We start from the raw sequence: 26,447 nt of genomic DNA, 5'->3' as shown, positions 1-26,447 counted from the left end.
AGTACTGATGCTATGCTTTCTATGTTTATAGTAAAATACAGCAATCCCTTTAAAGAAGAACCCAGTACTGATGCTATGCTTTCTATGTTTATAGTAAAATACAGCAATCCCTTTAAAGAAGAACCCAGTACTGATGCTATGCTTTCTATGTTTATAGTAAAATACAGCAATCCCTTTAAAGAAGAACCCAGTACTGATGCTATGCTTTCTATGTTTATAGTAAAATACAGCAATCCCTTTAAAGAAGAACCCAGTACTGATGCTATGCTTTCTATGTTTATAGTAAAATACAGCAATCCCTTTAAAGAAGAACCCAGTACTGATGCTATGCTTTCTATGTTTATAGTAAAATACAGCAATCCCTTTAAAGAAGAACCCAGTACTGATGCTATGCTTTCTATGTTTATAGTAAAATACAGCAATCCCTTTAAAGAAGAACCCAGTACTGATGCTATGCTTTCTATGTTTATAGTAAAATACAGCAATCCCTTTAAAGAAGAACCCAGTACTGATGCTATGCTTTCTATGTTTATAGTAAAATACAGCAATCCCTTTAAAGAAGAACCCAGTACTGATGCTATGCTTTCTATGTTTATAGTAAAATACAGCAATCCCTTTAAAGAAGAACCCAGTACTGATGCTATGCTTTCTATGTTTATAGTAAAATACAGCATTCCCTTTAAAGAAGAACCCAGTACTGATGCAATGCTTTCAATGTTTATAGTAAAATACAGCAATCCCTTTAAAGAAGAACCCAGTACTGATGCAATGCTTTCTATGTTTATAGTAAAATACAGCATTCCCTATAAAGAAGAACCCAGTACTGATGCAATGCTTTCTATGTTTAAAGCAAAATACAGCATTCCCTTTAAACAAGAACCCAGTACTGATGCAATGCTTTCTATGTTTATAGTAAAATACAGCATTCCCTTTAAAGAAGAACCCAGTACTGATGCTATGCTTTCAATGTTTATAGTAAAATACAGCATTCCCTTTAAAGAAGAACCCAGTACTGATGCAATGTTTTCTATGTTTATGGCAAAATATAGCATTCCCTTTAAAGAAGAACCCAGTACTGATGCAATGCTTTCTATGTTTATAGTAAAATACAGCATTCCCTTTAAAGAAGAACCCAGTACTGATGCAATGTTTTCTATGTTTATAGTAAAATACAGCATTCCCTTTAAAGAAGAACCCAGTACTGATGCTATGCTTTCAATGTTTATAGTAAAATACAGCATTCCCTTTAAAGAAGAACCCAGTACTGATGCAATGTTTTCTATGTTTATGGCAAAATATAGCATTCCCTTTAAAGAAGAACCCAGTACTGATGCAATGCTTTCTATGTTTATAGTAAAATATAGCATTCCCTTTAAAGAAGAACCCAGTACTGATGCTATGCTTTCAATGTTTATAGTAAAATACAGCATTCCCTTTAAAGAAGAACCCAGTACTGATGCAATGTTTTCTATGTTTATGGCAAAATACAGCATTCCCTTTAAAGAAGAACCCAGTACTGATGCAATGCTTTCTATGTTTATAGTAAAATACAGCATTCCCTTTAAAGAAGAACCCAGTACTGATGCAATGCTTTCTATGTTTATAGTAAAATACAGCAATCCCTTTAAAGAAGAACCCAGTACTGATGCAATGTTTTCTATGTTTATAGTAAAATACAGCATTCCCTTTAAAGAAGAACCCAGTACTGATGCAATGTTTTCTATGTTTATAGTAAAATATAGCATTCCCTTTAAAGAAGAACCCAGTACTGATGCTATGCTTTCAATGTTTATAGTAAAATACAGCAATCCCTTTAAAGAAGAACCCAGTACTGATGCAATGTTTTCTATGTTTATAGTAAAATACAGCATTCCCTTTAAAGAAGAACCCAGTACTGATGCTATGCTTTCTATGTTTATAGTAAAATACAGCATTCCCTTTAAAGAAGAACCCAGTACTGATGCAATGTTTTCTATGTTTATAGTAAAATACAGCATTCCCTTTAAAGAAGAACCCAGTACTGATGCAATGCTTTATATGTTTATAGTAAAATACAGCATTCCCTTTAAAGAAGAACCCAGTACTGATGCAATGTTTTCTATGTTTATAGTAAAATACAGCATTCCCTTTAAAGAAGAACCCAGTACTGATGCAATGTTTTCTATGTTTATAGTAAAATATAGCATTCCCTTTAAAGAAGAACCCAGTACTGATGCTATGCTTTCAATGTTTATAGTAAAATACAGCAATCCCTTTAAAGAAGAACCCAGTACTGATGCAATGTTTTCTATGTTTATAGTAAAATACAGCATTCCCTTTAAAGAAGAACCCAGTACTGATGCAATGTTTTCTATGTTTATAGTAAAATACAGCATTCCCTTTAAAGAAGAACCCAGTACTGATGCAATGCTTTCTATGTTTATAGTAAAATACAGCAATCCCTTTAAAGAAGAACCCAGTACTGATGCAATGTTTTCTATGTTTATAGTAAAATACAGCATTCCCTTTAAAGAAGAACCCAGTACTGATGCAATGTTTTCTATGTTTATAGTAAAATACAGCATTCCCTTTAAAGAAGAACCCAGTACTGATGCAATGCTTTCTATGTTTATAGTAAAATACAGCAATCCCTTTAAAGAAGAACCCAGTACTGATGCAATGTTTTCTATGTTTATAGTAAAATACAGCATTCCCTTTAAAGAAGAACCCAGTACTGATGCTATGCTTTCTATGTTTAAGGTAAAATACAGCATTCCCTTTAAAGATGAACGCAGTACTGATGCTATGCTTTCTATGTTTATAGTAAAATACAGCAATCCCTTTAAAGAAGAACCCAGTACTGATGCTATGCTTTCTATGTTTATAGTAAAATACAGCAATCCCTTTAAAGAAGAACCCAGTACTGATGCAATGTTTTCTATGTTTATAGTAAAATACAGCAATCCCTTTAAAGAAGAACCCAGTACTGATGCAATGTTTTCTATGTTTATAGTAAAATACAGCATTCCCTTTAAAGAAGAACCCAGTACTGATGCTATGCTTTCTATGTTTAAGGTAAAATACAGCATTCCCTTTAAAGATGAACCCAGTACTGATGCTATGCTTTCTATGTTTATAGTAAAATACAGCAATCCCTTTAAAGAAGAACCCAGTACTGATGCTATGCTTTCTATGTTTATAGTAAAATACAGCATTCCCTTTAAAGAAGAACCCAGCACTGATGCAATGCTTTCTATGTTTATAGTAAAATACAGCAATCCCTTTAAAGAAGAACCCAGTACTGATGCAATGTTTTCTATGTTTATAGTAAAATACAGCATTCCCTTTAAAGAAGAACCCAGTACTGATGCTATGCTTTCTATGTTTAAGGTAAAATACAGCATTCCCTTTAAAGATGAACCCAGTACTGATGCTATGCTTTCTATGTTTATAGTAAAATACAGCAATCCCTTTAAAGAAGAACCCAGTACTGATGCTATGCTTTCTATGTTTATAGTAAAATACAGCAATCCCTTTAAAGAAGAACCCAGTACTGATGCAATGTTTTCTATGTTTATAGTAAAATACAGCAATCCCTTTAAAGAAGAACCCAGTACTGATGCAATGTTTTCTATGTTTATAGTAAAATACAGCATTCCCTTTAAAGAAGAACCCAGTACTGATGCTATGCTTTCTATGTTTAAGGTAAAATACAGCATTCCCTTTAAAGATGAACCCAGTACTGATGCTATGCTTTCTATGTTTATAGTAAAATACAGCAATCCCTTTAAAGAAGAACCCAGTACTGATGCTATGCTTTCTATGTTTATAGTAAAATACAGCAATCCCTTTAAAGAAGAACCCAGTACTGATGCTATGCTTTCTATGTTTATAGTAAAATATAGCATTCTCTTTAAAGAAGAACCCAGTACTGATGCTATGCTTTCTATGTTTATAGTAAAATACAGCAATCCCTTTAAAGAAGAACCCAGTACTGATGCAATGCTTTCTATGTTTATAGCAAAATACAGCAATCCCTTTAAAGAAGAACCCAGTACTGATGCAATGCTTTCTATGTTTATAGCAAAATACAGCATTCCCTTTAAAGAAGAACCCAGTACTGATGCAATGCTTTCTATGTTTATAGTAAAATACAGCAATCCCTTTAAAGAAGAACCCAGTACTGATGCTATGCTTTCTATGTTTATAGTAAAATACAGCATTCCCTTTAAAGAAGAACCCAGTACTGATGCAATGCTTTCTATGTTTATAGTAAAATACAGCAATCCCTTTAAAGAAGAACCCAGTACTGATGCAATGTTTTCTATGTTTATAGTAAAATACAGCATTCCCTTTAAAGAAGAACCCAGTACTGATGCTATGCTTTCTATGTTTAAGGTAAAATACAGCATTCCCTTTAAAGATGAACCCAGTACTGATGCTATGCTTTCTATGTTTATAGTAAAATACAGCAATCCCTTTAAAGAAGAACCCAGTACTGATGCTATGCTTTCTATGTTTATAGTAAAATACAGCAATCCCTTTAAAGAAGAACCCAGTACTGATGCAATGTTTTCTATGTTTATAGTAAAATACAGCAATCCCTTTAAAGAAGAACCCAGTACTGATGCAATGTTTTCTATGTTTATAGTAAAATACAGCATTCCCTTTAAAGAAGAACCCAGTACTGATGCTATGCTTTCTATGTTTAAGGTAAAATACAGCATTCCCTTTAAAGATGAACCCAGTACTGATGCTATGCTTTCTATGTTTATAGTAAAATACAGCAATCCCTTTAAAGAAGAACCCAGTACTGATGCTATGCTTTCTATGTTTATAGTAAAATACAGCAATCCCTTTAAAGAAGAACCCAGTACTGATGCTATGCTTTCTATGTTTATAGTAAAATATAGCATTCCCTTTAAAGAAGAACCCAGTACTGATGCAATGTTTTCTATGTTTATAGTAAAATATAGCATTCCCTTTAAAGAAGAACCCAGTACTGATGCTATGCTTTCTATGTTTATAGCAAAATACAGCATTCCCTTTAAAGAAGAACCCAGTACTGATGCTATGCTTTCTATGTTTATAGCAAAATACAGCATTCCCTTTAAAGAAGAACCCAGTACTGATGCTATGCTTTCTATGTTTAAGGTAAAATACAGCATTCCCTTTAAAGAAGAACCCAGTACTGATGCTATGCTTTCTATGTTTAAGGTAAAATACAGCATTCCCTTTAAAGATGAACCCAGTACTGATGCAATGCTTTCTATGTTTATAGTAAAATACAGCAATCCCTTTAAAGAAGAACCCAGTACTGATGCAATGCTTTCTATGTTTATAGTAAAATACAGCAATCCCTTTAAAGAAGAACCCAGTACTGATGCTATGCTTTCTATGTTTATAGTAAAATATAGCATTCCCTTTAAAGAAGAACCCAGTACTGATGCAATGCTTTCTATGTTTATAGCAAAATACAGAATTCCCTTTAAAGAAGAACCCAGTACTGATGCAATGCTTTCTATGTTTATAGCAAAATACAGCATTCCCTTTAAAGAAGAACCCAGTACTGATGCAATGCTTTCTATGTTTATAGCAAAATACAGCATTCCCTTTAAAGATGAACCCAGTACTGATGCAATGCTTTCTATGTTTATAGTAAAATACAGCATTCCCTTTAAAGATGAACCCAGTACTGATGCAATGCTTTCTATGTTTATAGCAAAATACAGCATTCCCTTTAAAGAAGAACCCAGTACTGATGCAATGCTTTCTATGTTTATAGTAAAATACAGCATTCCCTTTAAAGAAGAACCCAGTACTGATGCTATGCTTTCTATGTTTATAGCAAAATACAGCATTCCCTTTAAAGAAGAACCCAGTACTGATGCTATGTTTTCTATGTTTATAGCAAAATACAGCATTCCCTTTAAAGAAGAACCCAGTACTGATGCTATGTTTTCTATGTTTATAGCAAAATACAGCATTCCCTTTAAAGAAGAACCCAGTACTGATGCAATGCTTTCTATGTTTATAGCAAAATACAGCATTCCCTTTAAAGAAGAACCCAGTACTGATGCAATGCTTTCTATGTTTATAGCAAAATACAGCATTCCCTTTAAAGATGAACCCAGTACTGATGCAATGCTTTCTATGTTTATAGTAAAATACAGCATTCCCTTTAAAGAAGAACCCAGTACTGATGCAATGCTTTCTATGTTTATAGCAAAATACAGCATTCCCTTTAAAGAAGAACCCAGTACTGATGCAATGCTTTCTATGTTTATAGCAAAATACAGCATTCCCTTTAAAGAAGAACCCAGTACTGATGCAATGCTTTCTATGTTTATAGCAAAATACAGCAATCCCTTTAAAGAAGAACCCAGTACTGATGCAATGCTTTCTATGTTTATAGCAAAATACAGCATTCCCTTTAAAGAAGAACCCAGTACTGATGCAATGCTTTCTATGTTTATAGCAAAATACAGCATTCCCTTTAAAGAAGAACCCAGTACTGATGCAATGCTTTCTATGTTTATAGTAAAATACAGCATTCCCTTTAAAGAAGAACCCAGTACTGATGCTATGCTTTCTATGTTTATAGCAAAATACAGCATTCCCTTTAAAGAAGAACCCAGTACTGATGCAATGCTTTCTATGTTTATAGCAAAATACAGCAATCCCTTTAAAGAAGAACCCAGTACTGATGCTATGCTTTCTATGTTTATAGCAAAATACAGCATTCCCTTTAAAGAAGAACCCAGTACTGATGCTATGCTTTCAATGTTTATAGTAAAATACAGCATTCCCTTTAAAGAAGAACCCAGTACTGATGCTATGCTTTCTATGTTTATGGCAAAATACAGCATTCCCTTTAAAGAAGAACCCAGTACTGATGCAATGCTTTCTATGTTTATAGTAAAATACAGCATTCCCTTTAAAGAAGAACCCAGTACTGATGCAATGCTTTCTATGTTTATAGCAAAATACAGCATTCCCTTTAAAGAAGAACCCAGTACTGATGCAATGCTTTCTATGTTTATAGCAAAATACAGCATTCCCTTTAAAGAAGAACCCTGTACTGATGCAATGCTTTCTATGTTTATAGCAAAATACAGCATTCCCTTTAAAGAAGAACCCAGTACTGATGCAATGCTTTCTATGTTTATAGTAAAATACAGCATTCCCTTTAAAGAAGAACCCAGTACTGATGCAATGCTTTCTATGTTTATAGCAAAATACAGCATTCCCTTTAAAGAAGAACCCAGTACTGATGCGATGCTTTCTATGTTTATAGCAAAATACAGCATTCCCTTTAAAGATGAACCCAGTACTGATGCAATGCTTTCTATGTTTATAGTAAAATACAGCATTCCCTTTAAAGATGAACCCAGTACTGATGCAATGCTTTCTATGTTTATAGCAAAATACAGCATTCCCTTTAAAGAAGAACCCAGTACTGATGCAATGCTTTCTATGTTTATAGTAAAATACAGCATTCCCTTTAAAGAAGAACCCAGTACTGATGCTATGCTTTCTATGTTTATAGCAAAATACAGCATTCCCTTTAAAGAAGAACCCAGTACTGATGCTATGTTTTCTATGTTTATAGCAAAATACAGCATTCCCTTTAAAGAAGAACCCAGTACTGATGCTATGTTTTCTATGTTTATAGCAAAATACAGAATTCCCTTTAAAGAAGAACCCAGTACTGATGCAATGCTTTCTATGTTTATAGCAAAATACAGCATTCCCTTTAAAGAAGAACCCAGTACTGATGCAATGCTTTCTATGTTTATAGCAAAATACAGCATTCCCTTTAAAGATGAACCCAGTACTGATGCAATGCTTTCTATGTTTATAGTAAAATACAGCATTCCCTTTAAAGAAGAACCCAGTACTGATGCAATGCTTTCTATGTTTATAGCAAAATACAGCATTCCCTTTAAAGAAGAACCCAGTACTGATGCAATGCTTTCTATGTTTATAGCAAAATACAGCATTCCCTTTAAAGAAGAACCCAGTACTGATGCAATGCTTTCTATGTTTATAGCAAAATACAGCAATCCCTTTAAAGAAGAACCCAGTACTGATGCAATGCTTTCTATGTTTATAGCAAAATACAGCATTCCCTTTAAAGAAGAACCCAGTACTGATGCAATGCTTTCTATGTTTATAGCAAAATACAGCATTCCCTTTAAAGAAGAACCCAGTACTGATGCAATGCTTTCTATGTTTATAGTAAAATACAGCATTCCCTTTAAAGAAGAACCCAGTACTGATGCTATGCTTTCTATGTTTATAGCAAAATACAGCATTCCCTTTAAAGAAGAACCCAGTACTGATGCAATGCTTTCTATGTTTATAGCAAAATACAGCAATCCCTTTAAAGAAGAACCCAGTACTGATGCTATGCTTTCTATGTTTATAGCAAAATACAGCATTCCCTTTAAAGAAGAACCCAGTACTGATGCTATGCTTTCAATGTTTATAGTAAAATACAGCATTCCCTTTAAAGAAGAACCCAGTACTGATGCTATGCTTTCTATGTTTATGGCAAAATACAGCATTCCCTTTAAAGAAGAACCCAGTACTGATGCAATGCTTTCTATGTTTATAGTAAAATACAGCATTCCCTTTAAAGAAGAACCCAGTACTGATGCAATGCTTTCTATGTTTATAGCAAAATACAGCATTCCCTTTAAAGAAGAACCCAGTACTGATGCAATGCTTTCTATGTTTATAGCAAAATACAGCATTCCCTTTAAAGAAGAACCCTGTACTGATGCAATGCTTTCTATGTTTATAGCAAAATACAGCATTCCCTTTAAAGAAGAACCCAGTACTGATGCAATGCTTTCTATGTTTATAGTAAAATACAGCATTCCCTTTAAAGAAGAACCCAGTACTGATGCTATGCTTTCAATGTTTATAGCAAAATACAGCATTCCCTTTAAAGAAGAACCCAGTACTGATGCTATGCTTTCTATGTTTATAGTAAAATACAGCATTCCCTTTAAAGAAGAACCCAGTACTGATGCTATGCTTTCTATGTTTATAGCAAAATACAGCATTCCCTTTAAAGAAGAACCCAGTACTGATGCAATGCTTTCAATGTTTATAGCAAAATACAGCATTCCCTTTAAAGAAGAACCCAGTACTGATGCAATGCTTTCTATGTTTATAGTAAAATACAGCATTCCCTTTAAAGAAGAACCCAGTACTGATGCAATGCTTTCTATGTTTATAGCAAAATACAGCATTCCCTTTAAAGAAGAACCCAGTACTGATGCAATGCTTTCTATGTTTATAGCAAAATACAGCATTCCCTTTAAAGAAGAACCCTGTACTGATGCAATGCTTTCTATGTTTATAGCAAAATACAGCATTCCCTTTAAAGAAGAACCCAGTACTGATGCAATGCTTTCTATGTTTATAGCAAAATACAGCATTCCCTTTAAAGAAGAACCCAGTACTGATGCTATGCTTTCTATGTTTATAGTAAAATACAGCATTCCCTTTAAAGAAGAACCCAGTACTGATGCAATGCTTTCTATGTTTATAGCAAAATACAGCATTCCCTTTAAAGAAGAACCCAGTACTGATGCAATGCTTTCTATGTTTATAGCAAAATACAGCATTCTCTTAAAAGAAGAACCCAGTACTGATGCAATGCTTTCTATGTTTATAGCAAAATACAGCATTCCCTTTAAAGAAGAACCCAGTACTGATGCTATGCTTTCTATGTTTATAGCAAAATACAGCATTCCCTTTAAAGAAGAACCCAGTACTGATGCAATGCTTTCTATGTTTATAGCAAAATACAGCATTCCCTCTAAAGAAGAACCCAGTACTGATGCTATGCTTTCTATGTTTATAGTAAAATACAGCATTCCCTTTAAAGAAGAACCCAGTACTGATGCAATGCTTTCTATGTTTATGGTAAAATACAGCATTCCCTTTAAAGAAGAACCCAGTACTGATGCAATGCTTTCTATGTTTATAGCAAAATACAGCATTCCCTTTAAAGAAGAACCCAGTACTGATGCTATGCTTTCTATGTTTATAGTAAAATACAGCATTCCCTTTAAAGAAGAACCCAGTACTGATGCAATGCTTTCTATGTTTATAGCAAAATACAGCATTCCCTTTAAAGAAGAACCCAGTACTGATGCAATGCTTTCTATGTTTATAGCAAAATACAGCATTCTCTTAAAAGAAGAACCCAGTACTGATGCAATGCTTTCTATGTTTATAGCAAAATACAGCATTCCCTTTAAAGAAGAACCCAGTACTGATGCTATGCTTTCTATGTTTATAGCAAAATACAGCATTCCCTTTAAAGAAGAACCCAGTACTGATGCAATGCTTTCTATGTTTATAGCAAAATACAGCATTCCCTCTAAAGAAGAACCCAGTACTGATGCTATGCTTTCTATGTTTATAGTAAAATACAGCATTCCCTTTAAAGAAGAACCCAGTACTGATGCAATGCTTTCTATGTTTATGGTAAAATACAGCATTCCCTTTAAAGAAGAACCCAGTACTGATGCAATGCTTTCTATGTTTATAGTAAAATACAGCATTCCCTTTAAAGAAGAACCCAGTACTGATGCAATGCTTTCTATGTTTATAGCAAAATACAGCATTCCCTTTAAAGAAGAACCCAGTACTGATGCAATGCTTTCTATGTTTATAGCAAAATACAGCATTCCCTTTAAAGAAGAACCCTGTACTGATGCAATGCTTTCTATGTTTATAGCAAAATACAGCATTCCCTTTAAAGAAGAACCCAGTACTGATGCAATGCTTTCTATGTTTATAGCAAAATACAGCATTCCCTTTAAAGAAGAACCCAGTACTGATGCTATGCTTTCTATGTTTATAGTAAAATACAGCATTCCCTTTAAAGAAGAACCCAGTACTGATGCAATGCTTTCTATGTTTATAGCAAAATACAGCATTCCCTTTAAAGAAGAACCCAGTACTGATGCAATGCTTTCTATGTTTATAGCAAAATACAGCATTCTCTTAAAAGAAGAACCCAGTACTGATGCAATGCTTTCTATGTTTATAGCAAAATACAGCATTCCCTTTAAAGAAGAACCCAGTACTGATGCTATGCTTTCTATGTTTATAGCAAAATACAGCATTCCCTTTAAAGAAGAACCCAGTACTGATGCAATGCTTTCTATGTTTATAGCAAAATACAGCATTCCCTTTAAAGAAGAACCCAGTACTGATGCAATGCTTTCTATGTTTATAGTAAAATACAGCATTCCCTTTAAACAAGAACCCAGTACTGATGCAATGCTTTCAATGTTTATAGCAAAATACAGCATTCCCTTTAAAGAAGAACCCAGTACTGATGCAATGCTTTCTATGTTTATAGTAAAATACAGCATTCCCCTTAAAGAAAAACCCAGTACTGATGCAATGATTTCTATGTTTATAGTAAAATACAGCATTCCCTCTAAAGAAGAACTTCCACCAAGTTTTAATAGATTTTATCAATAAGTATAAACATTTTTCTATTGTTTGTGATTGTTTTTGATATTTGAGGTGATCTGATTGCCAGGACGATTTTAAGATTAGAATCAATAAAACTTGATTACGATTAAAATGATCAGATAATGCGAAGGTGTGATTATGACGTTGATAGTTGCAAATGAACTGACAGAATAAAGACGCGTAATGCTGCAACTATAACAGCTAGTGGCATCCTTTTGCATGTATTTTTCTCTCGAGTATTTGAACTGGTATAAAGTCTGGTTGATTTTAATATTTAAGTATTTTGGCAGTCATGTCACACCGAACATAAAAAACAATCGCAAACCATAGAAAAATATTGATACTTTCTGATAAAATCTATAAAGGTTTTGTTAAAGTATATATGTAAAAACTTTTCCTTATTTTCTCCAGCCACCTGACATGCATACACTAACTACTAGCAGTCTTTAATTAACAGTACACAAGTAGACAGTTGTCATACAATTTTATTACTTTACCTTGCTAAGATTAGATAACTACCAGTTGTAGTCATGCTTCTGTTAATTAATAAATTTCACAAATACCTGTTTTTGGTCAGTGCCAAATTTGTTTATAACTTTACTAGCAACCTATTACAATATATTTTAACAATTTTAAAAGCTAAAGGTTTTTTACAAAATATTTGCTTTAGTTACTGAATTTTTATAGGACTGCCAAAATTTAATCTTGCAACTTTTATAATTACTGATACAAGTAATTACTAGGCCATCCGAGCACAAGGAAACATTGTCATGAGTAACCAGTATGTGCATAATTAACTCTTCTGCTATCAAATTTGTTTTTTTTTGCCTGAATATACTGTAATTACATATTCAGTGAAGCTTAATAATTGATAGGAACGTATATAAATCATCATAACTTTTAACTCACATGGTATATAAAAACTTTTTGATACCAAATTAATAATCATCATTAATAGCGAAAGAATTTTTGCAAAGTATTTGCTTTAATTATTGAATTTTTAGATTATTGCCAAAATTTCCTTTTGCAACTTTTATAATTACTAGAAAATTGGCAATGTCGAGCCTCAGGAAAGATTGTAATTAATAATTGCTATGTGAATAGTTGATTCTTCCTCTACCAAAAAAATTTATTTGCTTGAATATACTGGGATTACGGGTTCAATAAACCTGATATTTGATAAGGATGCATATCAATTGACGTAGCTTTTCAACCACATTATATATAAACACTATAAATACATTTTGATTCTAAATTAATTATCCTGAAATTTTAAATGGGCTGATGCCACAAAAAATACCACAAATGCCTTGCAAAATGAGAACGAACACTCTTTCAGCTGTTGTCAAAAATACTGTGATTATATCCGAGTCAGATGGTTTATCAATATTATTACACTTTACAGCATTATTATTACTGATAAATGTGAATAATTTTTGGTTGTACTATTGTTTAATAACATTCACCAAAAGTCCATAGATCTAACATTAGAAAAAATTTCTAGCTGTAATGCGTTTATCACGACTGGGCATTGCTAACGATAAACGACGACAAAAATAAAACATTTTGCACATCAAAACTAAGATCAACATGCTAACATATTTTTATTAGCTGAATGCACGCAGATAATCGTTTACTTTTGTTTAAGTACCAATATAATACGGTAATTTAGTGGTGATAAGGTAGTGTTAATGTCTATGAGTCTAAGGTCTGGTGTTCGATTCCAGTGTGAGTGCAACTTTTTTCTAAGTCTGCTAGAGTGGATTTGGACAAACAGACAGACACTGATCTTATTATAGTATAGATTTCTAAATGCAGATACCTTTAATGTAAACTACGAAACCTTATGGTGCAGATCATATCACCTTATGTATTTTTTACGTTAAACAGTAATAAATTTAAAGAAATAAAAATAGGTAACACATAAAAATAATAACTTCATGTGATTTGAAAATACCCAGCTTGCAGTTCAAAGTTACTAACCAATTTTTCTTGTATAAATGCATCTTGACGGCTATAATGGCTTTACAACATTTTTTAGTTTTGTTTTTGAGAGGAAAATTTTGTAGAAACATTGAATTTTGGTTTGTTACATAATCTTAATGTAAAAGTGTCTTATATTTTACATGATAAAAACAAAAGTTTTTCACCGTTTTCCTGTCATACAAATATATACATACTTAAATCTCTGATAATGAAGGTTTTGCAATGTTTGAGGTAACATTGTGCAAAATGCATAGTTTTGTACTCAAAGGAGCCTACATGTATGAAGAACTAAAGTACCACATACTACAGGTTTACAGCCTTCCCATTCTTCTTAAAATTAGCATTTTAGTGCATAAGTTTTTATGTATCCTTATTAGCATTGGATTCAAAAGAAGCACACGCTGATTTAAAATTAGACAGCATCTTTTTTTACGAGTGACCGCTGAAAATTTTTCAAATGTTGAAAAATGAGATTGTGTAATATTTTTCACGCAAAAAACCTAAATATGTATTGTTTGTTTTGAGTGTCATTTTAACCAGATCTTTGCACTATTCTTGCAGTTAATACAGAAAAGGCCTATCAAGCTTTTTGGTACAATTAAATTTAAAGTAGGTAAAGAATAAAATAATTTATATTGTGCTATGGTATAATTTTAGTGTTCAGCTGAAATTCCATCACAAGATATAATTTACCTTCTCCTTGAGGTGGGCTAGGTGAGAGGCTATGGTCAAACTTGTCATATCTACCAGAAAAGGTCCAGGTAAAAGTGAGAGAAGATGAGTTTTTTGTGAGCTGCAGTCCTGTCACCGGTTTGGGAACTATAAAATAAATTGAAACTTTGTTTGTTAGTTAACACCTTTTTCTTTGAGTACACTTTGAATGCATTTAACAACAGCGTATAACAAAATAGTATGCAGTTCATACAAAAAATAGGCCCCAAGTTTTAAATATTTTTTTACACGAAGCGTTGAAGACAAGCAGATGCTAAACACTAATAAATTAAATTGACAATTTAACGCCATTCCTAATTTGATCAACTTTGTTAATAAAGAAAAAATGTTTCTGTTTTTACCCAGACAATTCTGAATGTAACTTGGTGATTATAGCAATTAAACCATAACTGTAACATACAATTTCTATTGTATTTACTAGGTAAATCAGACACGCTGATTACGACTTTGTAGTCAAAATAAAGGTAGGTCCACTAACTTTTAGAGTAATGAAGGCTCTTTTACAGCGTTTTAATATCGGTCTCGGAAACAACACGATCGGCACAACAAGCTTCGCCCATAAATACATGACGTAACGTAGTTTTTTAAGAATGGAAGTTAGGGATGTTTTGTCCAATTTAGAATAATAGAGATGGGTGTCTTAAAACCCATTATTATCTAAATTCAGCCTTCAAAATAACCTCAGTCTTTCCTGAATGGCAGATAAGCTGTTTAGCGTTGCATATTTAAAAATGAGCTCAAAAAGCGCAAAAACAATGCTATTTTGTGATAAAATTGGGCTTTTTGAGCTCATTTTTCTTGGCATTCAGCCTATTAAACATTGTGTAACAAGCTACAAACAATTTTAAATAATTTATCTACCTTTCATAAAAGACTGAGATTATTTTACAGGCTGAATTTAGATAATAATGGGTTTTAAGACACCCATCTCTATTATTCTAAATCGGTCTAAACATTCTTAATTTGAGTTCTTAAAAAGCTAGGTTGCGTCGAATATTTATGGGCAGAGCTTGTTAAGCCAATTGTGATGTTTTCGAGACAGATATTGAAACGCTTTAAAAAAGCCTTCATGGCTTTGACGGTTAGTGAACCAATCGATATTTTGAGTACAAAATCGGAATCAGCGTGTCTGATTTACCTCAGAATCCGATAAAAGTTGTATGTGACAGTTATGGTTTAAATTCTGTTTCATAACATTTTATGAGTTGAAAACATTTGCTGCCATTTTGTCAAGAAGCGTTATTGAAAACTAGAAAAAAAGCATTTTAATGTTTATTTGTCAGAAGATACATTTTTTTCTGTTTAGCAAGCAGTAGACAACATACATATCACTACATTAAATTACTTTGTTATATTACTTTATTGGCAATAATTACTTTTTAAATACGGCAGATCCTTAAACAACTATTAATTTACTTTACTGAATAGTTTAGAAAAAAATCTTTTAGTTTCAAGTAAAAATTGCACACACACAGTTTACATTTTGCCTGCCAACGCTCAATGCTAGTGTTTTATATATTTAATAATGAAAACTTTAATTTTAAGAAAATTTTGTTCTTGATTTTTTAGCAAAAAGTGAGATGAGTAGCTTGTCATCTTTACTATGTTTTTTTCGTTTCACTACATATTTTTTCATTATCCCTCTTTCTCTTTCTATCTCTCTCTAACTTTCTGTTTTGCTCCATCTCACTCTACATTGTACTCTCACTCTATGTTATACTCTCACTCTATGTTGTACTCTCACTCTATGTTGTACTCTCACTCTATGTTGTACTCTTATTCTGTGTAGTATTCTCACTCTATATTGTACTCTCACTCTATGTTGTGCTCTCACTCTATGTTGTACTCTCACTCTATGTTGTACTCTCACTCTATGTTGTACTCTCACTCTATGTTGTACTCTCACTCTATGTTGTACTCTCACTCTATGTTGTACTCTCACTCTATGTTGTACTCTTATTCTGTGTAGTATTCTCACTCTATATTGTACTCTCACTCTATGTTGTGCTCTCACTCTATGTTGTACTCTCACTCTATGTTGTACTCTCACTCTATATTGTACTCTCACTCTATGTTGTGCTCTCACTCTATGTTGTACTCTCACTCTATGTTGTACTCTCACTCTATGTTGTACTCTCACTCTATGCTGTACTTTGACTCTATCTCATTTTTTAACTCTTTTTCTCTCCCCTCTACCCTTTCTCGTTCCATTTATCTGTCTTTTTCGCTTCCCTTATTTTTCTGTTTTTCTATTTTTTTGTCTCTCTCCCACTCTATAATTTCCTCATTATCCTCTCTCTTTCTTTATCTCATTCTTTTTGTCTTTATAACCTTTTCCATCTCTTCTCTTTTGCTCCTTTTCATTCCATCTCACTCTTTGCTTTATCACACAATATATTGCTCTTTCATTATCTCACTCTCTTTTTCTCTCCCTCTCTCTTTCTCTCGCCCTTTCTCTCACCCTTTCTCTCCCTCTCTCTTAACCTCTTTCTCTCCCTTTCTCCCCCTCTCACCCTCTCTCTCTTTCCCTCTCTCTAACTTTCTGTTTTGCTCCATCTCACTCTATGTTGTACTTTCATTCTATGTTGTATTCTCACTCTATGTTATACTCTCACTCTATGTTGTACTCACACTCTATGCTGTACTCTCACTCTATGTTTTACTCTCACTCTATGTTATACTCTCACTCTATGTTGTACTCTCATTCTATGTTGTACTCTCACTCTATGTTGTACTCTCACTCTATGTTGTACTCACACTCTATGTTGTACTCTCACTATATGTTGCACTCTCACTCTATGTTATACTCTCACTCTATGTTGTACTCTCATTCTATGTTGTACTCTCACTCTATGTTGTATTCTCACTCTATGTTATACTCTCACTCTATGTTGTGCTCTCACTCTATGTTGCACTCTCACTCTATGTTGTACTCTCACTCTATGTTGTACTCTCACTCTATGTTTTACTCTCACTCTATGTTATACTCTCACTCTATGTTGTACTCTCATTGTACAACATAGAGTGAGAGTACAACATTTTATGTTATACTCTCACTCTATGTTGTATTCTCATTCTATGTTGTACTCTCACTCTATGTTGTGCTTTCACTCTATGTTGTGCTTTCACTCTATGTTGCACTCTCACTCTATGTTGTACTCTCACTCTATGTTGTACTCTCACTCTATGTTGTACTCTTACTCTGTGTTATACTCTCACTCTATGTTGTACTCTCACTCTATTTTGCACTCTCACTCTATGTTGTACTCTCACTCTATGTTGTACTCTCACTCTATGTTGTACTCTCACTCTATGTTGTGCTCTCACTCTATGTTGTACTCTCACTCTATGTTGTACTCTCACTCTATGTTGTACTCTCACTCTATGTTGTACTCTCACTCTATGTTGTACTCTTATTCTGTGTAGTATTCTCACTCTATATTGTACTCTCACTCTATGTTGTGCTCTCACTCTATGTTGTACTCTCACTCTATGTTGTACTCTCACTCTATGTTGTGCTTTCACTCTATGTTGTGCTTTCACTCTATGTTGCACTCTCACTCTATGTTGTACTCTCACTCTATGTTGTACTCTCACTCTATGTTGTACTCTTACTCTGTGTTATACTCTCACTCTATGTTGTACTCTCACTCTATTTTGCACTCTCACTCTATGTTGTACTCTCACTCTATGTTGTACTCTCACTCTATGTTGTACTCTCACTCTATGTTGTACTCTCACTCTATGTTGTACTCTCACTCTATGTTATACTCTCACTCTATGTTGTATTCTCATTCTATGTTGTACTCTCACTCTATGTTGTGCTTTCACTCTATGTTGTGCTTTCACTCTATGTTGCACTCTCACTCTATGTTGTACTCTCACTCTATGTTGTACTCTCACTCTATGTTGTACTCTTACTCTGTGTTATACTCTCACTCTATGTTGTACTCTCACTCTATTTTGCACTCTCACTCTATGTTGTACTCTCACTCTATGTTGTACTCTCACTCTATGTTGTACTCTCACTCTATGTTGTACTCTCACTCTATGTTGTACTCTCACTCTATGTTGTACTCTCACTCTATGCTGTACTTTGACTCTATCTCATTTTTTAACTCTTTTTCCCTCCCATCTACCCTTCCTCGTTTCATTTATCTGCCTTTTTCGCTTCCCTTATTTTTCTCTTTTTCTATTTGTTTGTCTCTCTCCCACTCTATAATTTCTTCATTATCCTCTCTTTCTCCTTATCTTATTCTTTTTGTCTTCATAACCTTTTCCATCTTATTCTGTTTTGCTCTTTTTCACTCCATCTCACTCTTTGCTTTATCGCACAATATATTGCTCTTTCATTATCTCGCTCCCTTTTCCTCTCCCTCTCTTTCCTTTCTCTTTTTCTCTCCCTCTCTTTCCTTCTCTCTTAACTTCTTTCTCTCTCTCTCTCCCCCTTTCACCCTCTCACTCTTTCTCTCTCTCTCCCTCTCCCCCTCTCTCTCCATCTTTCTCCCTCTCTCTTCTCTTTTATTTCTTTCTCTTTTCCATCTCTCTCGCTTTTTCTCTCCTTCTCCATCTTTTTCGCTAATGAACTCATTTCAAACAGTTTGCAATGAACATTAGACAATCTGGTCTACTAAATTAACTTCTTTCAGAGAATGGCTTTTAATTCATGAGGAACTACTTTAAAGATAGATAAACTATTATAGAAATACTTATGAAGCACATTTTGAAGTTTTATCAATTTTTGCCATCAAATCAAAAAAATATCTAACAAAGCTTAAAAAACTTAAAAAAGAACAAAGTTGTTTTCTCATAATGTGGAAACCAGTTAGTGGAATTGAGCCTTTCAACCAAGCTTTTCATTGAACTGCTTAATGTTGCTTGTATTGTTATTATTAATATTGTCGTTATTATTGCCATTGTTGATCTTTTTATGTTTAGCCAGCAACAAGTCAGTCATCTAACTTTGAAAAAAAAACAATCATCAACCTTAAGCAGTCTACACATCAGGTAATTAATCCCTTTATAGATATGTGCAAACATTCTAGATATATGTTATGTATGTTGGCTCAATGACACTCCATTCTTTCCTTTTTAAGTTTCTCTTTGCTACCCTTTTGTCACTCACCTCTCTATGACACGTATCTTTACAGCATTTTGAGTAGACAAACACTTACTTGCTGTGTAGTCAATGATGTTACTTGAAGAACTCATATAGCTGTTAGAGTTGATAGATACAACTGATAGCTCATAGCTGTAGCCTGGTTCAAGGGTTCTCAGGAGTGTAGATTTCATGGCATCAGAAGTGTTTTTGTAGCTGCTATTAGCTCCATTTTCCTTAATAACATAATCAGAAAATAATAAAACAAGAAAAATTAAAAAGTTTCATTTATGTTTGTGTCAGATGAGCTACTTTAAAATATGTTAGTTGCAAAGCTCAACAAAAACTAAATACGTGTAGGATTTCTGTTTAATAATTTTCAAGTTGGAGTGAGTTAAGCTAATTTGGAGTTGTGCTACACTTTAGACCCACTTGTATAAATGTTCTACTCAATTCATTGCTTCAAGTGTTTACTTTAAAAGGCTGAAACAAGCTAGAAACCTATTGCTCAGCAGCATGTGTGCCATCGAAACTACAAAATTGTACGCTACGGTATTTCGATAAATTACATCAGACTTATAGGTATTCTAACTGGTGATCTGTGACAGTTAGTATGTTGACTAGTCAACAATTCAAATTTTAAATTAGTTACAACAGTTTTTGGTCTAAAACAAAAATGATGAATTATATAAAAGTACATTTCTATATATTAGCATATATTGCCTTCCATGAAAAGTACACTTATGTTTATGCATATGCAATTCTTGAACACAGAAAGTTTTCAGCCATTATATTTTTTGTTGCTAGTTTTAACGTAACCAGTGCTGGCAGCAACTTTGTTAATATAAATTTTACTGACGCTTTCAACACGATATATTTTTCTAATTTTTATTAAACATCAGTTAGTATAGCTGAAATGCTATATATTTACTGTAGCATTCCAGTAGACTCTATAGTAGGATACATCTCCCTTAATGTCACTCCAACCTAAAGTCACATTTTCTTTGTCTTCAGTTACAACGCTGAGATTTCTTGGTCCATCTGTAAAATATTTTGCAGTGTTGATGCTTTTACTTATATCTTTTCATGAAAAAATTAGCCATACTATTGTTCAAAAATTTTTATGTAAATTTATGTTAATTAGCTAATGCTGTACTATATTAATGACTAGCTGTGTCACCCGGCGTTGCCCGTGTAATAGAAGAGTATTTGGACAGAAAATTGATTTGTATTTAACATATAACAACATTTGCCATTCTAACTTTCAAAATATATATCATGAGAGAAGTGTGTCGTGTAGTTGAAATAAATTAAGAGAGAAATAAAACAACTGTAAAGGTTTTAACACTTTTTCAAACAACTGTACCTTTCAAGCTAGTAGGTTGGCATATTGCCAATGGAAAATTCCACCAAGCTAGTTAATAAGGTTAGGCTTACAATGACGGTAAGCCATGACTTTGAGTCTGTATTGTTGTCCAGCTCAGCTGTTCTAATAATAGCTTTAGCCGGATTTCCAACAGACAGATTTTCAGCCAGACTTTGAGAAATATATATAGATAATGATAATGGTATAAATAAAGAGCAGCAATCTAAGTGTTTTTATCTATTTTTAACTTATTGTGTTATTTTATCAAAAATATTGCAACAATATGGTAACGTATATGGCAAAATACCTGGAGTTATGTCAGTTTCAGTGTTTTTGCTAGATATTGAGCGTGACACAGCTGTAAGGGTGAATGTGTATTCTGTTTCAAATACAGAATTAGGAAGTGTGAATTGTCTGGTAGAATTGTCTGTGCTCATACTTGACGTATTTCCACATTCTCCTACAATCATATTATATACATGTGTAATACGTATACAGGAAGCAATTGTTCAACCTAAACAAGTAATATTGTTACTTTGTAACTATAGGTAATATATTTAAAAAGTAAAATGTGAACATGTATTTTTTACGAATATGTTATTAAGGGTCCTACTTTACACCAAATTTTATATTTAAATAGCTTTTGTTAATAGTTAACTGTAGTTTGTCTCATGGTCATAATTTTGTAATTGTATGTTCATAAAATTTTCTTTGTATAAACTAAAAAGCAGCAAATAATAAAGCATGCTTAATTTATTTTAATCTGAAGGTTTCTTTACTGCTGTTTAGTTGTAAAAGTTTTGGTTAAGTTCAAAATTGGAAAATAAAAATGTTTGCTTCGATTTATTTAGAAATAGTACATTCTGTGAAACTTATGTTTCTCTAAATACAAACATAAAATTAATGCAGTTCTTTTATTCCTGGCTAATGTACCTGTTTACTCTACACTAATTTTTGCTGCAACAATTTTTATTCTTGCTACACTCCTTTACACAGTAAGAACTCTATGAGCACACAACTTCTGGGACTACTTTTGTTTGAACCACAAACAACCGGTTGTTAAGCAATACACTGAATGTTAAGTTTTACCAAAGCTTTTGCTCGCTTCTGAGATTTATACTTTATCAACGTGAAAGTTTTATGTAACTTTTGGTTTTATTAAAAGCATCGTGGTGCAAACCTGAAAAGTCACCACGCTGCTTGTTGCTGTTGTTGTAACTAGCAAATATATTCTGATCAGCTAACACTAAGTGGCAATCTGCTAAAAATGGACTGAAACCACCTTTAAATAACAACTGTTTCTCACAAAACTCACAAGACTCTTCAGCAGATACTGTAGTAGCCCTGGTACTCAGCCTGCTGAAATATTGTATACCATATGAACTATACTAGATCATGCGTTTCTCGAATTAAATGGTTTAATATTTGTTGAGGTGAGTCAATGTTCTAACTCAGATAAAAATTTAGAAGATGCCGCAGAAGCCCTATCTCTGTGCTGTACTCAGCCTACTAATATATTGTATGTTATGAAAACTACACTAGAACATATACTTTCAAGATTAAGTTAGTATAATACTGAGGTAGGTCAAAACTCTAGCCCATAAATACATGTACAAACATAGATTCAGGCCATTAGCCGCAATATCTAAGTGCAAGAAATAAAATGCCTGAACACAGGCTATCAACACACCCATTTACTCAGCTAGCTAGACATGTTTATATGATCTGCACATAGCGGTATGGCTGCTTAGTTTCTATGGCTGTGAATACTTACTGATAGACTAAATCACTACAGAGCTACAGTAATGATCACATTAGTTTAACTATCAGTTTAGCTCCTGTTTGCAACATTCAAAACTGTATATCAACCACTTCCAGTTTATGGCATTTAAAATTGTATATCGATCATTTAGATTGTTTAAACATTTTTACAGATTAAGCTGTTTAACCAATATCCCAAAATAACAAAGTATATGAATATGATTACATAAAACTAAAACTACAGTGATGATATATACTATGTATGTACATATCAATATGTACTAATATTTAGTGCCGATATATATTATACTAACTGCATTACCCATCTATGGGAACCGATTCACGTACAGCAAGAGCTTTATTGAGAGTTGTCTTTCATACTGCAAAAACAACTACAAATATGCAGTCTACTGAAATTGTCGCCCTGATCAGAGTATGCATACACATATGCAGTCATACATGTCAATAATGTTGGGAGGACAATGGAAATCTGCAATGTGTTTTACAGCTAGATACATGTAAAATCTAGTGAATATTCTAGATTCATGCTTCTAGATTCATGTATCCGTTCATACCCGTCTATATTTGCAGTTGACGATTACGCGCTTTTGTCGCCGAGTTCCCGACTCGGCCATCCAGTCTTGACCTGCCGAGCAGTTGACAACCGCACGCTTATACTCCCCTTGCAATCAATCGCCTCGCAATCAATCGCCGCGCTTTCGCCTCACAATCAGCTGTCTCATACTAGCCTCACACTCATCTCACAATCAACCACCTCGCACTCGCTTTGCAATCAATTGCCTCGCAATCAATTGCCTCGCACTTGCATCGCAATCAACTGCCTTGAACTCATCTTGCGATCAATTGCCTCGCAATCAATCGCCTAGCACTCGCCAACTCGTTCATCCGGAGCACCGCACCTGAAGACTCCAGCTGCAGTCAAGGCAAAAAAGGCCTCGCGCATCCCCGAGTGAAGCCACAGCCCCAAACCCAAGCCGCTAGCTGCATTACCCGTCTACGGGAGCAGATTCACGTACAGCAAGCTTTATTGAGAATTGTCTTTCATACTGTAAAACAACTCCAAATATGCAGTCTACTGAAATGGTTGGCCTGATCAGACTATGCACACACATATGCAGTCATACATGTCAATAATGTTGGGGAGAACAATGGAAATCTGCAATATGTTTTACAGCTAGTCTACAATGCATCAGTCTCAAGCCACTCAAATTGGAGTTGTCCTATTGTTGTATAGAGAGCTGATAATAAAATTGACATTGCTAGGCAAACTGAAATTTTGAAACTGGCAATATTAAAAAATTTCGCATCTTTCAAGAGATTCTACAAAATATTTTGCTATGGCCAGCATTTATTGAATGGAGACTTCTACATGCTTGAAACACTAATTCTGGCTCACCAGTTCTTCGTCTATAGCCTGTGTTATGACATGGTATATACAAACAGTGCTGCAGTAATGCGGCTATGTTGATAAAATGTATATGTATAACAGCACAGACAACATGATTTCAAGGCAGATACAGCATTAGCATCCTACAATAATAAAACTTAACACCAACATGGTAGCCTTTTTATGAGATACAATAAGGAAAACGAATGCATGAAAATATATATATATAGGCCTGCTGAAATATATGTTAGAAAATGCTGCATGTGGGTAGTATGTACATGTAGGTATAACAGAACATGAAGAACATAGCATGACATAACAATAACACAATGTTAGTTCAACGCAACACTTGCGGATAGACAACATTTTTTAGTTTTTCTGTCGGGTGTATGAACCAATTGTTTTCAGCTTGTGCCTACTTTTGAGCAGGCAACGTGCAGCTGGCCATGCCTAAAGCAAGGTGACAGTAAGTCGATACCAGCTGCTCTCTTTCTTCTCACCGTCGCCTATCCCAACGCTCGGAGCACCCGTGCAAGTTTTGTAGTAGTAAGTTACAGAACTCGTAGCTGGAAAAAAATAAAGGTAACTCAGCTTTGGAAGGAAATGAACATGCTTACTATCACTAATAGTGGCAAATGCAACGTTTTTAGGTAGTGGAGATGTGGCAATTCATAGACAATACACCATTGAATGATAAGTACTTACTTTTTAGAAGCAGAAATTTAGTAGGTAAAATGCAGTAGCGATACCCGTGCAAGTTCTGTAGTAGCCGTAGTACTCATAGCTGGAAAAAATAAAAGTAACTCAGCCGCGGAAGGAAATGAACATGTTTACGATCACCAACAGTGGCAAATGCAAAGTTTTTAGAAGTGGAAATGTGGCAAATCATTGAAAATACAACATTGAATGATAAGTACTTACCTTCTTAAAGTAGAAACTTAGTAGATAATTTTCGAAGCGAAAATATTTTCTCGGTAGCCGGAAAAGACAAACGATCACGTGACCTTCTGTTGGCTTCGCGACTGCGGTAAAATTTATAAACAATCTATTTCGCCAATGATGTTTCTGCAAAACATGACTGTTTCGGTTTAACGATAGGCGGTCTAAATGGCATCTATGCTGAAATAGATTGTTTATAAATTTCACCGTACGACCGAATCAAAAAAGGAAAGACCATTATGCAATTTATTGACTACTCATATTAATTCAGTTCACTTCGTACGACCAAATCAAAAAAGAAAAGACCGCTCTATAATATATTGACTACTCCTATTAATTCAGTTCGCTTCATACGACCGAATCGAAAAAAGGAAAGATCGCTCTACAAAGTGGACTAACACACACGCACACATGCACCCACACAAATATACAGACAGATGTTTTGCCATTTTTATAGTAGATAAGTAGACATGTACTAATATATAGTGCTGATATATACTATATATGTAGACATGTGCTAATATATAGTGCTGATATATCATATACATATGTATATGTAGACTAGCTGTCCAACCCGGCGTCGCCCGGGTAGTAAAAACAGTCTTTGGGCAGAAAATGTATTTGTATTTAACATACAACATATTTGCTATTCTAACTTTTAAACTACATATCATGAGAGAAGTGTTTTGTGTAGTTGAAATAGTTTGAGCAAAAATAAAAACGGTTGTAAACTTTGTAAAACTTTGTCAAACAACTGTAACTTTCAAACTTGATATCATGAGGAAAATGTTTTCTGCCGGTCTGAAAAAATAAAAAAAAATAAAACAATTGTAAAAGGGATTAGATGTAAATGTAAAATAATTTGCAAGTAATAGCTAAATTAAGTCGGTTTTGCAACAATGCAATAAAAGATGATAAGGTAATGATACAATTAATACAAGCTGAGAAAACAAAATAAAATTCCTGACAATGCTGAAATAATAATAGCAATTCTTGCATAAACGTGTGTGGGTATAAAAAGGTTACTGGTCCACCAGAAGCTATCTATCAATTCATTGAATACAACGATACTAAATATTATGACAAAATAGGGTAGTATTTTGTAGTTGAAGTTTTATTAGAACAATGTCTGCCAAAAATGGTTGAATAAAAGAATAGCATTATTAATAAAGATTGGAAACTAAGCAAGTAATAATAACAGTGATAGGAAAATGAATAATGTTTAAACTTTGAACACGATACTCAAATTGTGTTTAAAAGAATGCAAGTTGAAATAATAACAACAATGAAACAAACTTTAAAAAACTTATATTATGAACTTCAGAAGTTATTAAAAATTTATAAATGTAATAAGAGGATGTAAATTTATATATCTATATATATATATATATTTCTCAAAGTATGTAAATGTATGTAAATATAAGAGAGTGAAAAATATCTGATACTTGCAATCTTACACGGTAAATCTTACAGTAATCTTACAAATGTTTGTTGTAAAATGTGAAATTAATTACGAAAAACTAATTGGTTGGGTTTAAAAGGAAAGATGTGTAAGCTAATACATCTAGCTGTACAACCCAACGTTGTCCGGGTAATAAAAAAGGATGTGAACAGAAAATTGATTTGTATTTAACATATAACAACATTTTCCGTTCTACCTTAAAACA

The 26,447-nt window shown here is 33.6% G+C and overlaps 1 protein-coding gene across 1 annotated transcript in view; it reads right to left on the bottom strand.

The window, feature by feature from the left end:
- LOC137408098 (mucin-21-like) overlaps positions 1 to 26,447 on the bottom strand; it is a 71,137-nt gene that overhangs the window by 30,822 nt on the left and 13,868 nt on the right. The window contains exons 6-9 of the mRNA XM_068094492.1: positions 20,980 to 21,132; positions 20,238 to 20,347; positions 19,383 to 19,542; positions 14,170 to 14,295 (exon numbers count right to left, since the gene is read on the bottom strand). Coding sequence (XP_067950593.1) covers positions 14,170 to 14,295; positions 19,383 to 19,542; positions 20,238 to 20,347; positions 20,980 to 21,132 — 549 coding nt within the window. The remainder of the gene's footprint in view (positions 1 to 14,169; positions 14,296 to 19,382; positions 19,543 to 20,237; positions 20,348 to 20,979; positions 21,133 to 26,447) is intronic.

Source organism: Watersipora subatra, chromosome 11 (assembly GCF_963576615.1).
Source record: "Watersipora subatra chromosome 11, tzWatSuba1.1, whole genome shotgun sequence".
Lineage (NCBI taxonomy): Eukaryota > Metazoa > Bryozoa > Gymnolaemata > Cheilostomatida > Watersiporidae > Watersipora > Watersipora subatra.
Note: the sequence above shows the minus strand (reverse complement) of the source record. Positions and strands in the feature narration are given on the sequence as shown.